Genomic DNA, 12,566 nt, shown 5'->3' on the forward strand with positions numbered 1-12,566 from the left:
ATCCTTCCACACATCAGCAATGGCTTCATAGCGCCATGTAACTACTCCTTTACAGCTGCAGAGATTTTATTGAAAATAATATTTCCGCCTTATTTTTGAAAGATCGTCTTGGAAGGACATCTTGTTAACAACGATGTGACGAACCCGGAAACGATGTTTCAGTGGTGGCTTTCGCTGTTGAACTATATTGTGTGAAAAGTGACTGCTGTGCGGCCAGTTGTGATTTTACTTAGTTCACTTTTCTCATTCTCAGCTTGCTTTTCGGCGGAATGTCGGTGTCGTATTTTCCATAAACAGTTCGAAGATGCCGCTCCACATTTCACTAAACTGGGAGATGAGGCAAACATTTCGAAAATGACATTGTGAAAAAGTTGTTTGCCTTCCATTCCGCATGAAAGTGGTAAGTTATCTTCTTTACTGCAGCATCAATACTCATGTCTGTTAAGATTTCTTAAGAAAGAGCTTAAAATAGGGGTGGGAGAACCTCGCTGACAGCATGTTTTCCTGTACTGTCGTTTGCACATCCTCGGTGAGCCATAGTTTAAAAAAAAAAGAAAAAAAAGTTGTTCTCCGCCTCGGCACGCCGTCACAATCGACCAGTCGAGTTTCAGTCAATCGCGATGCATTGAGCACCCCTGGTTTAACTAAACAATTGTACTGTTGTAATTTTTGTCTCAAGTATGCAAAATATAAACGCTGTACCGTTGATTAAATCCACTGGTACGCAGACGGCAGCTCCAGCAGAAGTCTCCAAGTGATGAATGGTAAATATATAGTAATTTAATACAGTTGAGTGTTTTCTAATTTATATTTATATTACACATAATACTCTATTAATAAGGTTACATAAGTAAAGATTTAAGTAAATACTTCTTGTCACAAATCTGCAAACATTCTGATACCAACATAAAACTAACATCCCCTGCTATGATGCGTTTTTTTCCCCACTTTTCGCAAATGGTTCTGGTCCCAATTAACCACGAAAACCGAGGGATTAATCAAAATTACGGGGACCTCTTATTTTTAAGTGGGAGAAATTGCACAATTGGTGGCCGACTACTTTTTTTGGCTCAATATTTATAAATTCAGTCACTGGGATTCAAATCTTCACAGTTGAGCACGAAAAATCACGTGCGTAAAATATGAGTAGAAATACATAAATATTGAAAAACGTCGCTTATTTTGTGTAGTCTTGACCAATGCAGGTGCGCACTTGTCGCACACTCAGCGCACATGAAAACTGATCCAGCGCAGTGAACTACAGCCTCGTACAATAACAACCAATCAGATAGCCGCATTGGCTTAACCCCGCCCCTCTTGTAGTAATGTCCCACAAGCAATGCTGGTTATCGGTTGCGTGTGATTGGAAAAGTTAATGTCACGAACAAAATGATCTGATGAAAGGTATCAGGCTCGGTTACAAGGGGCCTGGTTGATTAATTTTCGAAAAGCCTAAAACAGTTGAGGAAGTGTCTACGATGGATTAAGGCTCGCGGAAGACCGCACATTTTACAACTAATTGTGGACAACAAACAAACAAGGCTGTATGTTGAAACGTAAGCGAGGGAGAAGTATCTTCTGAGTATGATTTTATCATCACTGCTTTATACATTGCAGAACAACTCTCTTTTTGTTAGTGTATCACTGACCTGCTGAATGAAGTGTGTAATGTTTTATGCCGAAGAGTCGAGTTGGGGTTTCGTAAATGGATGATGTCATGCAAGAGAAATGTCTATTTGCCTATTTGTGTCGCACCAAATCAAATGAATGCACCCACTCAGTTATAAAGACTACAATATTACTCGTGATCTTTTCAAGTAAAAAGTACTCACCCTGGTTTACATGTGCAGTACGATTCCACAATTTTATCCTGTTTGATTTCAATATGAAGTTTGTGAGGAGTCAACTTTTTTGCATCGATCGCCACCGTTTTCGCTGTAACTCTGACATTGCGTCCTGCTCTGTCCAAAACGTTAATTCCGTGTACATATCCTTACGTGAAATAGTTGGGACCTCTCTGTAGAACTCTTGGAGAAGAGACTGACTCATTTGGCAAAAAACATACCCAAATATTATCTGGAATAGGTTATAGAGGATCCAGTTCAAACATGTTCTGTTCATTCGCCATTTCGGAAGATTGTGGGGGATGGCAACTGTAGCTAAGGGCGGGGGTTGGAGCAAAAGATCGCCAGTCGGAAAGGTCCATTAGCAAGACAGTGAGAAGGAAAGAGTTAGACATGCTGCTTGTATTTACTTTTGATAATAATGGTAAAATTTAAAAAAAAAAATGCTTTTGCTTTAATTATCTTGAAGTTGAAAATTGTTCCCCTCTACATGGTTTAGGAAAATATAGATTTACAGCGAGCTTTAAATGGATTGACAGTGCTGTAAATTACACTAGATAATACATCATGATGAAATAAAATAATTTGAATATATGAATACTTAGTTTTGAAATTGAATGTCTATTGACCTCTTAAAATGTATGTCTCATTCCATGCAGTGTCAAATTATTATGGTATTAACAACTACATACAACAGCAACTCAATAAGGTCTTGAGATTCCATCCCTAATCACACCCGCAACTTTATATCTTCAGGTATGACTGGTGGACCACGTATCTGCAGGCATGACTGACCACACCCGTACATTTTTCAAACGTGATCGACTAAACTTTTCACCTACGTTCAAATACACAAGTATGTGTACATTATAACTCCATCTAACTACATTTGCGTGTTCAAATCCAACAGCAGTGGCTGAAATAATGCACGAACTCCTGTTCGGCCGTTGACATTCATATGAAGAGGAACAAAAGAAGCGCTCAAAATGGGTCCCTGTCATCCACATGGCGAACCTCAATTACACCCATGAACCTGAGCTGGGCAATTACGGAAAAAGCATCGATTACAATTATGTTGACTAATAATGAAATCAGGATTACCAAACTAATTGTTTCTGAAATTTGTGTCCAAATATTTGTTACTTGAAGGTAAAGCCCTCATGTGATTATATGGTAATGTGAGCTAGCCCGTCAAAATAGTTTTACATTAACATAGCATAAGCAATGTCTTCTATTTAAAATATTCAATGTGAGAAATCCTTTTTGTTGTGAGTTTACTTTTCCAGTAAACCCCAACCGGGGTGTCAAATATTTTAAAGCATGCTCAGGGATGGCAGAACATAAGACCCAGCTTACTGCAAGCACAACAAGGTGCATTTACAATGCAGGAAGTTGCATCCAGAATCATTTTTCTTTGGTTACTGTTAGTTTCCAAGCCTTCTCATAATGACCTATATACTGAATTGGCACCCAAGCTGTCACGCCAGCACCACACAACCATGGTGCTCTTAAGTGGCGACAGGAAAGCATTAACGTCGGGCAGCACCTTGGAGGCCCAGGTGTACCCTTCACTGAGATTTCCAGCAGCATGGCAGGAGTGACTGGGAGCGATCTGTTGGCGTTGAGGAAGACTGGGGTGTTGTGTCTGTTTAGTGTGGCCGCACCCGAAGAAAACAGTGGCTCACCACATAAGTTCGCCTCAGAGTGCTTGCCCGAGTGTGCACAAATCACAGTAAAACACCATTCACAAAGTACTATGGACCCTTCTCCCCTAATAGAGTATATGAGCCAGTCACATTAAAAATCAAATACAGTCAAGTATTGTCGTAAAACACGTACACTTTATACAGAGTATTTTATGGCTCTGCAGGGACTTTGACGTGGTCATTAAGCTGAGCTGAGTGGGTGGGAAACGACCGTGAGCTGGTCAGGTATAATATGAATAAAATTGGCACAACCATGTCACACTGTCAGTGATTTCGAATCCTGTTGTTAGCAAGCTAGGCTTGTGCATTTAAACGACAAACTGCAAAGATGTTAACCTTAGACCAGTGATTCCTAAACAGTGTGCCGGGGAACATTAGTGTGCCGTGAGCACTCTTAAGGTGTTACGTGGGAAGTTATCCCATTTTATGTAATTGCTTAAAAAAAAAAAAAAAAAAATTTATTCCAAGAAATACAAAAAATCTTTATTAATCTATTTATGCCAGTGAGGCACAATGACAGACAGAACAAAAAAAATCCTCTTCTATTATATGGCAGGAAGTAAACAGTAATTAAATCGATCCATTTTTGGTGACATTTACTTTTGTTGGTGTGCCGTGGGATTTTTCAATTGTAAAATGTGTCTTGGTTCTATAAAGGTTGGAAATCACTGCCTTAGACCAAGTCACTGACTTGTTTTGACCTATGTAACAAACAGTTGAGGAAAAAATGACCTGTGATGGACATAGTAGTATTAAAGTATTAAATAATTAAAAAAAAAAAGGTTAGAAAAATATGGTTTGTGATGAATCGGTAATTATGTGGAACATACAGTGAACAGGGTTCATACACTTCCAGAGGATCAAAATTCCATTAATTTTCCATGACTTTCCAGGCACCCAATACAAAATTCAATGACTAATATTGGATTGATACATTATATATTATATTTCAGCTTTATGATAATCTGTTTCCACTTACATAAGTGCCAAAGCTTACCAATGTAGTAGCTGCATCATAATGACTGCAAAATTTATGGTTATTAAAAATATAAACTAGAATTACATGTTGAACATAAGATAACTTGTGCTCGAAAATTGACGTTCCATACACTACTGGTCAGAGAATGGGGTTGAACCCACTCTTAGTGTGTCCTATGGCTGAAAGGCTAGCGCCTTCATCACAAAGCCATGACCAGCTCCGTACAATTTGGAATTAGGCCAAAAATAAAAAAAGTATTTGTTTGCTGTTACCCTTCCCGCCCATCAAAATCATAGCTACCCAAACTATTTTATTGTTTGTGAGGAAGTCATTCTTTTTTAATGAAACTCAGTGGCATTTATCCAATATCACTAAGAAAGACTAAATTGTCAAATTCTCCGTCTTATCCTTCAGTTTCCCCGACATTGTTGTGATGTGTTTGGATGACTTCACAACCCATATTCTTGCATGTTAGATAGGTTAATGAGTTTACCACATGGAGAACATTTCGCTATTTGAATGTCGCAAGGTGGCAACCACCTCCTGTAAGATTCATTTTCTAACCACATGTTAAATTGGCGCTTTCCCGGCATATCCGTAACTGGAAGCTTTGTTTGTTTCACCGAACTTAGGTGCGCACAACCTCCACGCTTGGATGAACTGAAAAAAATGGCGTTGGTTGAAGAAATTACTTAAAGTGGAAAAGCGCAAGCGTTATCGGTCTTCACTTGACAGGTTTATTTATTAAAAAATATAATGTTTTGAGCTGCAACAACAAAATCCCATGACATTCACTGACCCAAGCCAAATATTTACCAGAGATCGTTTCTTCCCATCTTCTTCTTTTCCTTTCGGCTTGTCCCGTTAGGGGTCGCCACAGCGTGTCATCTTTTGCCATCTTAGCCTATCTCCTGCATCTTCCTCTCTAACCCCAACTGCCCTCATGTCTTCCCTCACCACATCCATAAACCTTCTCTTTGGTCTTCCTCTCGCTCTTTTGCCTGGGAGCTCCATCCTCAGCATCCTTCTACCAATATACTCACTCTCTCGCCTCTGAACATGTCCAAACCATCTGCTCTCTCGAATCTTGTCTCCAAAACATCCAGCTTTGGCTGTCCCTCTAATGAGCTCATTTCTAATCCTATCCAACCTGGTCACTCCGAGCGAGAACCTCAACATCTTCATTTCTGCCACCTCCAGTTCAGCTTCCTGTTGTTTCTTCAGTGCCACCGTCTCTAATCCGTACATCATGGCCGGCCTCACCACTGTTTTGTAAACTTTGCCCTTCATCCTAGCAGACACTCTTCTGTCACATAACACACCAGACACCTTTCGCCAGCTGTTCCAACCTGCTTGGACCTGTTTCTTCACTTCCTGACCACACTCTCCATTGCTCTGTATTGTTGACCCCAAGTATTTGAAGTCGTCCACCCTCGCCATCTCTTCCCCCTGTAGCCTCACTCTTCCCCCTCTACTTTTCTCATTCACGCACATATATTCTGTTTTACTTCGGCTAATCTTCATTCCTCTCCTTTCCAGTGCATGTCTCCATCTTTCCAATTGTTCCTCTGCATGCTCCCTGCTTTCACTGCATATGACAATATCATCTGCGAACATCATGGTCCAAGGGGATTCCAGTCTAACCTCATCTGTCAGCCTATCCATTACCACTGCAAACAGGAAGGGGCTCAGAGCTGATCCCTGATGCAGTCCCACCTCAGGCACACCTCACCATTGTTCTGCTGCCATCATACATGTCCTGTACTATTTTAACATACTTCTCTGCCACACCAGACTTACGCATGCAGTACCACAGTTCCTCTCTTGGTACTCTGTCATAGGCTTCCTCTAGATCCACAAAGACAATGCTGCTCCTTCTTTTCCACGAGCATCCTCAAGGCAAATAATGCATCTGTGGTACTCTTTCTAGGCATGAAACCATACTGTTGCTCGCAGATACTTACTTCTGTCCTGAGTCTAGCCTCCACTACTCTTTCCCATAACTTCATTGTGTGGCACATCAACTTTATTCCTCTATAGTTCCCACAGCTCTGAACATCCCCTTTGTTCTTAAAAATGGGAACTAGAACACTTTTCCTCCATTCTTCAGGCATCTTTTCGCCCGCTAGTATTCTGTTGAATAGGTTGGTCAAAAACTCCACAGCCATCTCTCCAAATTGCTTCCATACCTCTACCGGTATGTCATCAGGACCAACTGCCTTCCCATTTTTCATCCTTTGTAATGCCTTTCTGACTTCCCCCTTAGTAATCATTTCCACTTCCTGGTCCTTCACTCTTGCCTCTTCAACTCTTCCTTCTCTCTCATTTTCTTCATTCATCAACTTCTCAAAGTATTCTTTCCATCTATTTAGTACACTACCGGCACCAGTCAACACATTTCCATCTCTATCCTTAATCACCCTGACCTGCTGCACATCCTTCCCATCTCTATCCCTCTGTCTGGCCAACCTGTAGAGATCCTTTTCTCCTTCTTTCGTGTCCAACCTGGTGTACATGTCTTCATATGCCTCTTGTTTAGCCTTTGCCACCTCTACCTTTGCCCTACGTCGCATCTCGATGTACTCCTTTCGCCTTTCCTCAGTCCTCTCAGTATCCCACTTCTTCTTCGCTAATCTCTTTCCTTGTATGACTCCCTGTATTTTGGGGTTCCACCACCAACTCTCCTTCTCCCCTTTCCTACCAGATGACACACCAAGTACTCTCCTGGCTGTCTCTCTGATCACCTTGGCTGTCGTCGTCCAGTCTTCCGGGAGCTTCGGTTGTCCATCGAGAGCCTGTCTCACCTCTTTCCGGAAGGCCGCACAACATTCTTCCTTTCTCAGCTTCCACCACATGGTTCTCTGCTCTACCTTTGTCTTCTTAATCTTCCTACCCACCACCAGAATGATCCTACATACGACCATCCTATGCTGTCGAGCTACACTCTCCCCTACCCATGATATTCCTGAAATTCCTTGACCCGTACGAACAGAGTGAAGGAAATAAGTATTTGATCACCCTGCTATAATGCAAGCTCTCCCACTTACAAATCATGGAGCGGTCTGAAATTTTCATCGTAGGTGCATGTCCTCTGTGAGAGCGATAATCTAAAAAGAAACATCCAGAAATCACAATGTATGATTTTTTTTAAGTTTGTGTGATACAACTGAAAATGAGTATTTGAACACCTGTGTATCAGCTAGAATTCTGACCCTCAAAGACCTGATACTGTTGAGCAATTTTTGCATTTGCATTTTTGCACATTGTACATTAGGGCTCCTTTTCGAGTTTACCGACTTGGCATTTGCTATTATTGACCAGTGTTGTACAATTTCAGATAACCTGGGACCCTGCTTGGTTAACAGAGGGTTAGTCTGCCTTTAAAAGTCCACCTCCACTCCATGTATTGTCCTGAATCAGATGCACCTGTGTGAAGTCGTTAGCTGCTTAAAGACACTTGTCCAATCCAAACAATCAGTAAGACTCAAACTTGTAACATGGCCAAGACCAAAGAGCTGTCTAAAGACACCAGAGACAAAATTGTACAACTCCACACGGCTGAAAAGGGCTACGGAGAAATTGCCAAGCAGCTTGGTGAAAAAAGGTCCACTGTTGGCGCAATCATTAGAAAATAGAAGAAGCTAAACATGACTGTCAATCTCAATCGGAGTGGAGCCCCATGCCAGATATCACCTCGTGAGGTCTCAATGATCCTTAGAAAGGTGATGAATCAGCCCTGTACTACACAACAGGACTTGGTCAATGACCTGAAAAGAGCTGGGACCACCGTTTTCCAAGGTGACTGTTGGTAATACACTAAGACGTCATCATTTGAAATCATGCATGGCACGGAAGGTTCCCCTGCTTAAACCAGCACATGTCAAGGCCCGTCTTAAGTTTGCCAATGACCATTTGGATGATACAGAGGAGTCATGAAAGAAGGTTTTGTGGTCAGATGAGACCAAATGGAACTTTTTGGTCATTATTCGACTAACCGTGTTTGGAGGAAGACGAATGATGAGTTCCACCCCAAGAACACCATCCCTACTGTGAAGTATGGCGGTGGTAGCATCAAGCTTTGGGGGCGTTTTTTTGCACATGGGACAGGACGACTGCAATGTATTAAGCAGAGGATGACCGCAGCCATATATTGTATTCTGGGGAACAACCTCTTTCCTTCAGTCATAGCATTGAAGATGGGTCGTGGCTGGGTCTTTCAACATGACAATGACCCGAAGCACACAGCCAGGAAAACATATCAATGGTCTGGCGTTGCCGAGCCAGTCTGCAGACCTAATCCCAATAGAAAATCTTTGGAGGGAGCTGAAACACTGTGTTCCTCAGCGACAGCCCAGAAACCTGTCTGATCTAGAGAAGATGTGTGGAAGATTGGGCAAAAATCCCTCCTCCAGTGTGTGCAGACCTGGTGAACAACTGCAGGAAACATTTGACCTCCATAATTGCAAAGAAAGGCTACAGTACCAACTATTAACATTGGCTTTCTCAGGTGTTCAAATACTTATTTGTAGCTGTATCACACAATCAAATCATTAAAAAAAAAAACATGCATTGTGATTTCTTGATTTTTCTCTTTAGATTATCTCTCACAATGGACATGCACCTACGATTAAAATTTCGGACCCCTCCATGATTTCTAAGTGGGAGAACTTGCAATATAGCAGGGTGTTCAAATACTTATTTTTTTAAACTATATATTGAAATTTACTGCATATTGACGGCATTAAATGTATTTTGCAAAATGAAATTGAACAATATACTGCTCCAAAAGACACCTGTGATGACCTCTGGTCAGTTAAGTGAAATACATCACATGGATCTCCATTCCATCAGAAATTGAAGCACTCACCTTCCTCCTCCTGTCCTCTTCTGCATACTTCTCAGCGTTCTTGACCATGTTTTCAATGTCATCTTTACTGAGACCTCCTGATGACTGAATAACAACTGCAGGCAAATAAGCGACTCAGATTACATTTCAAAATATATGTTTTTTAAACACGACAAAAGGAACTTTAACGCAGAATTTTATCCACGAACCATTTCATTTTGTTTTGAGGTCAAACATGAAATCTATTGTCCGAAAACAGAATAGAAGCTCTTAAAATGTAATTTTGAATTATAGATGTGATCATTGCACAAATAGTGTCAAATAATTTATGTTTAAAGTCTGAGAAAAACAACTCACTTTGCTGTTCCCGGCCTGTGCCTTTGTCCTTGGCCGAGACGTGGACGATGCCATTAGCATCAATGTCAAAAGTAACTTCAATTTGGGGAACACCACGGGGAGCGGGGGGGAGTCCCACCAAAGTAAATTGACCCAGCACCTTGTTGTCTGCCGCCATCTCCCTCTCACCCTGACAAACTTTAATTTCCACTTGAGTCTGTCCATCTGCTGCTGTGGAGAAAACCTGAGGGAGAGCAGGAAGAAATCTAAACCTCTAATCTGCCCATTTAGATCTTCTCATGGCCGAGCAGCCCTGTACCTGGCTCTTCTTGGTGGGAATTGTTGTGTTCCGGTTAATAAGTTTGGTGAAGACCCCACCCAGAGTCTCAATTCCCAACGAAAGTGGTGTCACATCCAAAAGCAGAACATCTGTTACATCTCCTGCTAGGACGCCACCTTGGATGGCTGCTCCAATGGCAACAGCCTCATCAGGGTTGACAGACTTGCTGGGTGCACGGCCAAACAGGTCCTGGACAGTTTGCTGTACCTAAAAGACAAGGGAAACTGTGTGAGTCTGGGAAGGTATCAATAATCACCTCTCTCAATACAGAGCATTTAGGTGCACAAATATAGCAGTCACTCAAGGCCCAGACAAAGGTTAAAAGGGGAAAAAAAAAAAAAAAACATTGTAAGGGGACCTGGGGGATCCTACGGGTCTCTCACAGAATTGTTTTTATTTTAGCAAATCTGGAAGAGTCTGAAGAATACAATACGGCAAAGTACATACTTCATCCAGAAAAATCATTTACACTGCTCAAGTATAAACTCATGTACAAATGTAAGATTAAGATAAAAATTTGTCTCAATTCTTTGTTTTTCTATTTTGACCAAATTTAGCCAGGCCCATCTTCACCTGCACCTGATGCCAGCTTTAAACTGTAACAAGAATCACATCCTCCTCTTTCAGCACTCCTCCTGGAAAAGATGTGAATGAAATCAGTCTACTTCAACTTATTTCTCACAATTACTAATTTCAAAGAATGCAGCCCCATGGGAGCACAAGTCAGGGCAATCTGTAGGCTGGTCCCAAACCTAGATGAATGTCAGGAAGGGCATCCGACTTAAAACGTGGCCAAACACAAGTGTGAGCGTTCATCAAAAGAATCCCACTTTGGATCAGTTGTGGCCGGGTTTACAATGTCTGCCTCCGGCACTGTTAACCTGCAGGGAGTCGGTGGAAATTTAGCTACTGCAGGTCGTAGACAAAAAAAAAAAAAAAAAAAAAAAAAGGGAGGAGGAAAGCACTTTCTTCAACAGAAGAAGAAGAAGAGGAATGCACAAAGCGTACAACAGATTGTAAGGACTTTGAATGTTGGAACTCTGGCAGGAAAAGCTCGGGAGTTGGTTGACATGATAATCAGGAGAAAGGTTGAGATATTGTGCATCCAAAAGAGCAGGTCAAAGGTAGTAAGGCTATAGAAGTTTAGGGGCAAGGTTTAAGTTATTTTATCATGGAGAAGATGGGAAGAGAAATGGAATTGGGGTTATTTTATAGTGCCACTCACGGAATTCTTAAAATAAGTATTCTCAAAACTACAAATAATACTAATCACTTTGATGATAACAGTCATGAAAAGTGAGCTGAGAGCGGTTCATAATAGGGCAAAGTTGTCTCAGTCTGACTCGGCACAATGTGCATCTCAGTGGCGGCCATACAGTCTGTGAGGTCATGTGCAGACATCACACTGGAGTACTCGCCATTGCAAACACACTGTGCCAAATGTAAGGGCAGATGAACGAGTGATTTTCTGATTTTTCTGATGCCCCTTCAGAGAGTGAAGCTCTTTTTGGGGAAGAAACTATTTCAGAAGTGAGTGAAGCAACCGGGACCATTTTACTATATCATTTCGAGCCATACTTAGACGATATGCGTCCTCTGACACCAGACTCCCCTACAGACACAGAAAAGTGGGCAGACGAGGAGGATGAGGGACCCCGATGAAATATTCTAATTCTGGCTCATAATTGTTCAATTTCCTAACCCTTTTACAAGTCTTGTGTATGTAGTGTACTCATGCCGGGCGAAGTAAATATCATGGATGTTTCTTTAAATTAATCTAGAGCTATGTGTTACGTGTGCCTATATTGTTATTTTAATTATTCATTTTTTATTCTTTACATTATTTTCCTTCCTGTGGCGGGGGAGAACTCCTTTCTCCTCCCCGCCCCTTGTGGACCACACACAGCCGCCCACCTCCTCGTCCGCCCAATTCCGCGTTGGGCGAAACAGCAGCCCACGCCACCAGTGACAGCAGCCCCCAAGCATCAACGCATTGAGTGCCCCTGACTTACGTACATTATTAAGTTATTATAACGCATATCCTTTGTTACGTTCTGAGAGAAGGACTTAATTATGTGGTCTGACATGGATGTCTGGAATGTTCGGGAGGATGGCTGTCGATGGCGCTCTTTACTACCACTACTGCTTTTGGATAAATACACAAGTACACTGACGCCACACTGTCTTCTGCCTTTCGTCTTTTGGACATATCCGGCTTTGAACATTCGCTATAAATTACATTTGCCTATTTGGAACATTCGTTCGAATTGGGTGACTTGGCTAGTTAGCTCGTATTACACTCTACTAAACTGTCTTTGTAGTTCCATTTTGTGTTAGTTTGTTATTGTTTAGTATTGTATGTGATTAAATTGTTTAATGCAATACAACTGCTTTGCTATATTTTGCTGGTTTGAGCAAGGGGATTTAATCTAAAATTCACACGTAACATATGCTATAAACAGACAAATTAGTCCACCGAGACAACAATTTGCTCTATACACACCTGTCATTTGGA

General features: G+C 41.5%; 1 protein-coding gene across 1 annotated transcript in view; it reads right to left on the reverse strand.

The window, feature by feature from the left end:
• hspa9 (heat shock protein 9) overlaps window positions 1–12,566 on the reverse strand; it is a 42,270-nt gene that overhangs the window by 7,351 nt on the left and 22,353 nt on the right. The window contains exons 11-13 of the mRNA XM_061835944.1: window positions 10,031–10,258; window positions 9,733–9,955; window positions 9,397–9,491 (exon numbers count right to left, since the gene is read on the reverse strand). Coding sequence (XP_061691928.1) covers window positions 9,397–9,491; window positions 9,733–9,955; window positions 10,031–10,258 — 546 coding nt within the window. The remainder of the gene's footprint in view (window positions 1–9,396; window positions 9,492–9,732; window positions 9,956–10,030; window positions 10,259–12,566) is intronic.

Source organism: Syngnathoides biaculeatus, chromosome 11 (genome assembly GCF_019802595.1).
Source record: "Syngnathoides biaculeatus isolate LvHL_M chromosome 11, ASM1980259v1, whole genome shotgun sequence".
NCBI classification, from domain to species: domain Eukaryota; kingdom Metazoa; phylum Chordata; class Actinopteri; order Syngnathiformes; family Syngnathidae; genus Syngnathoides; species Syngnathoides biaculeatus.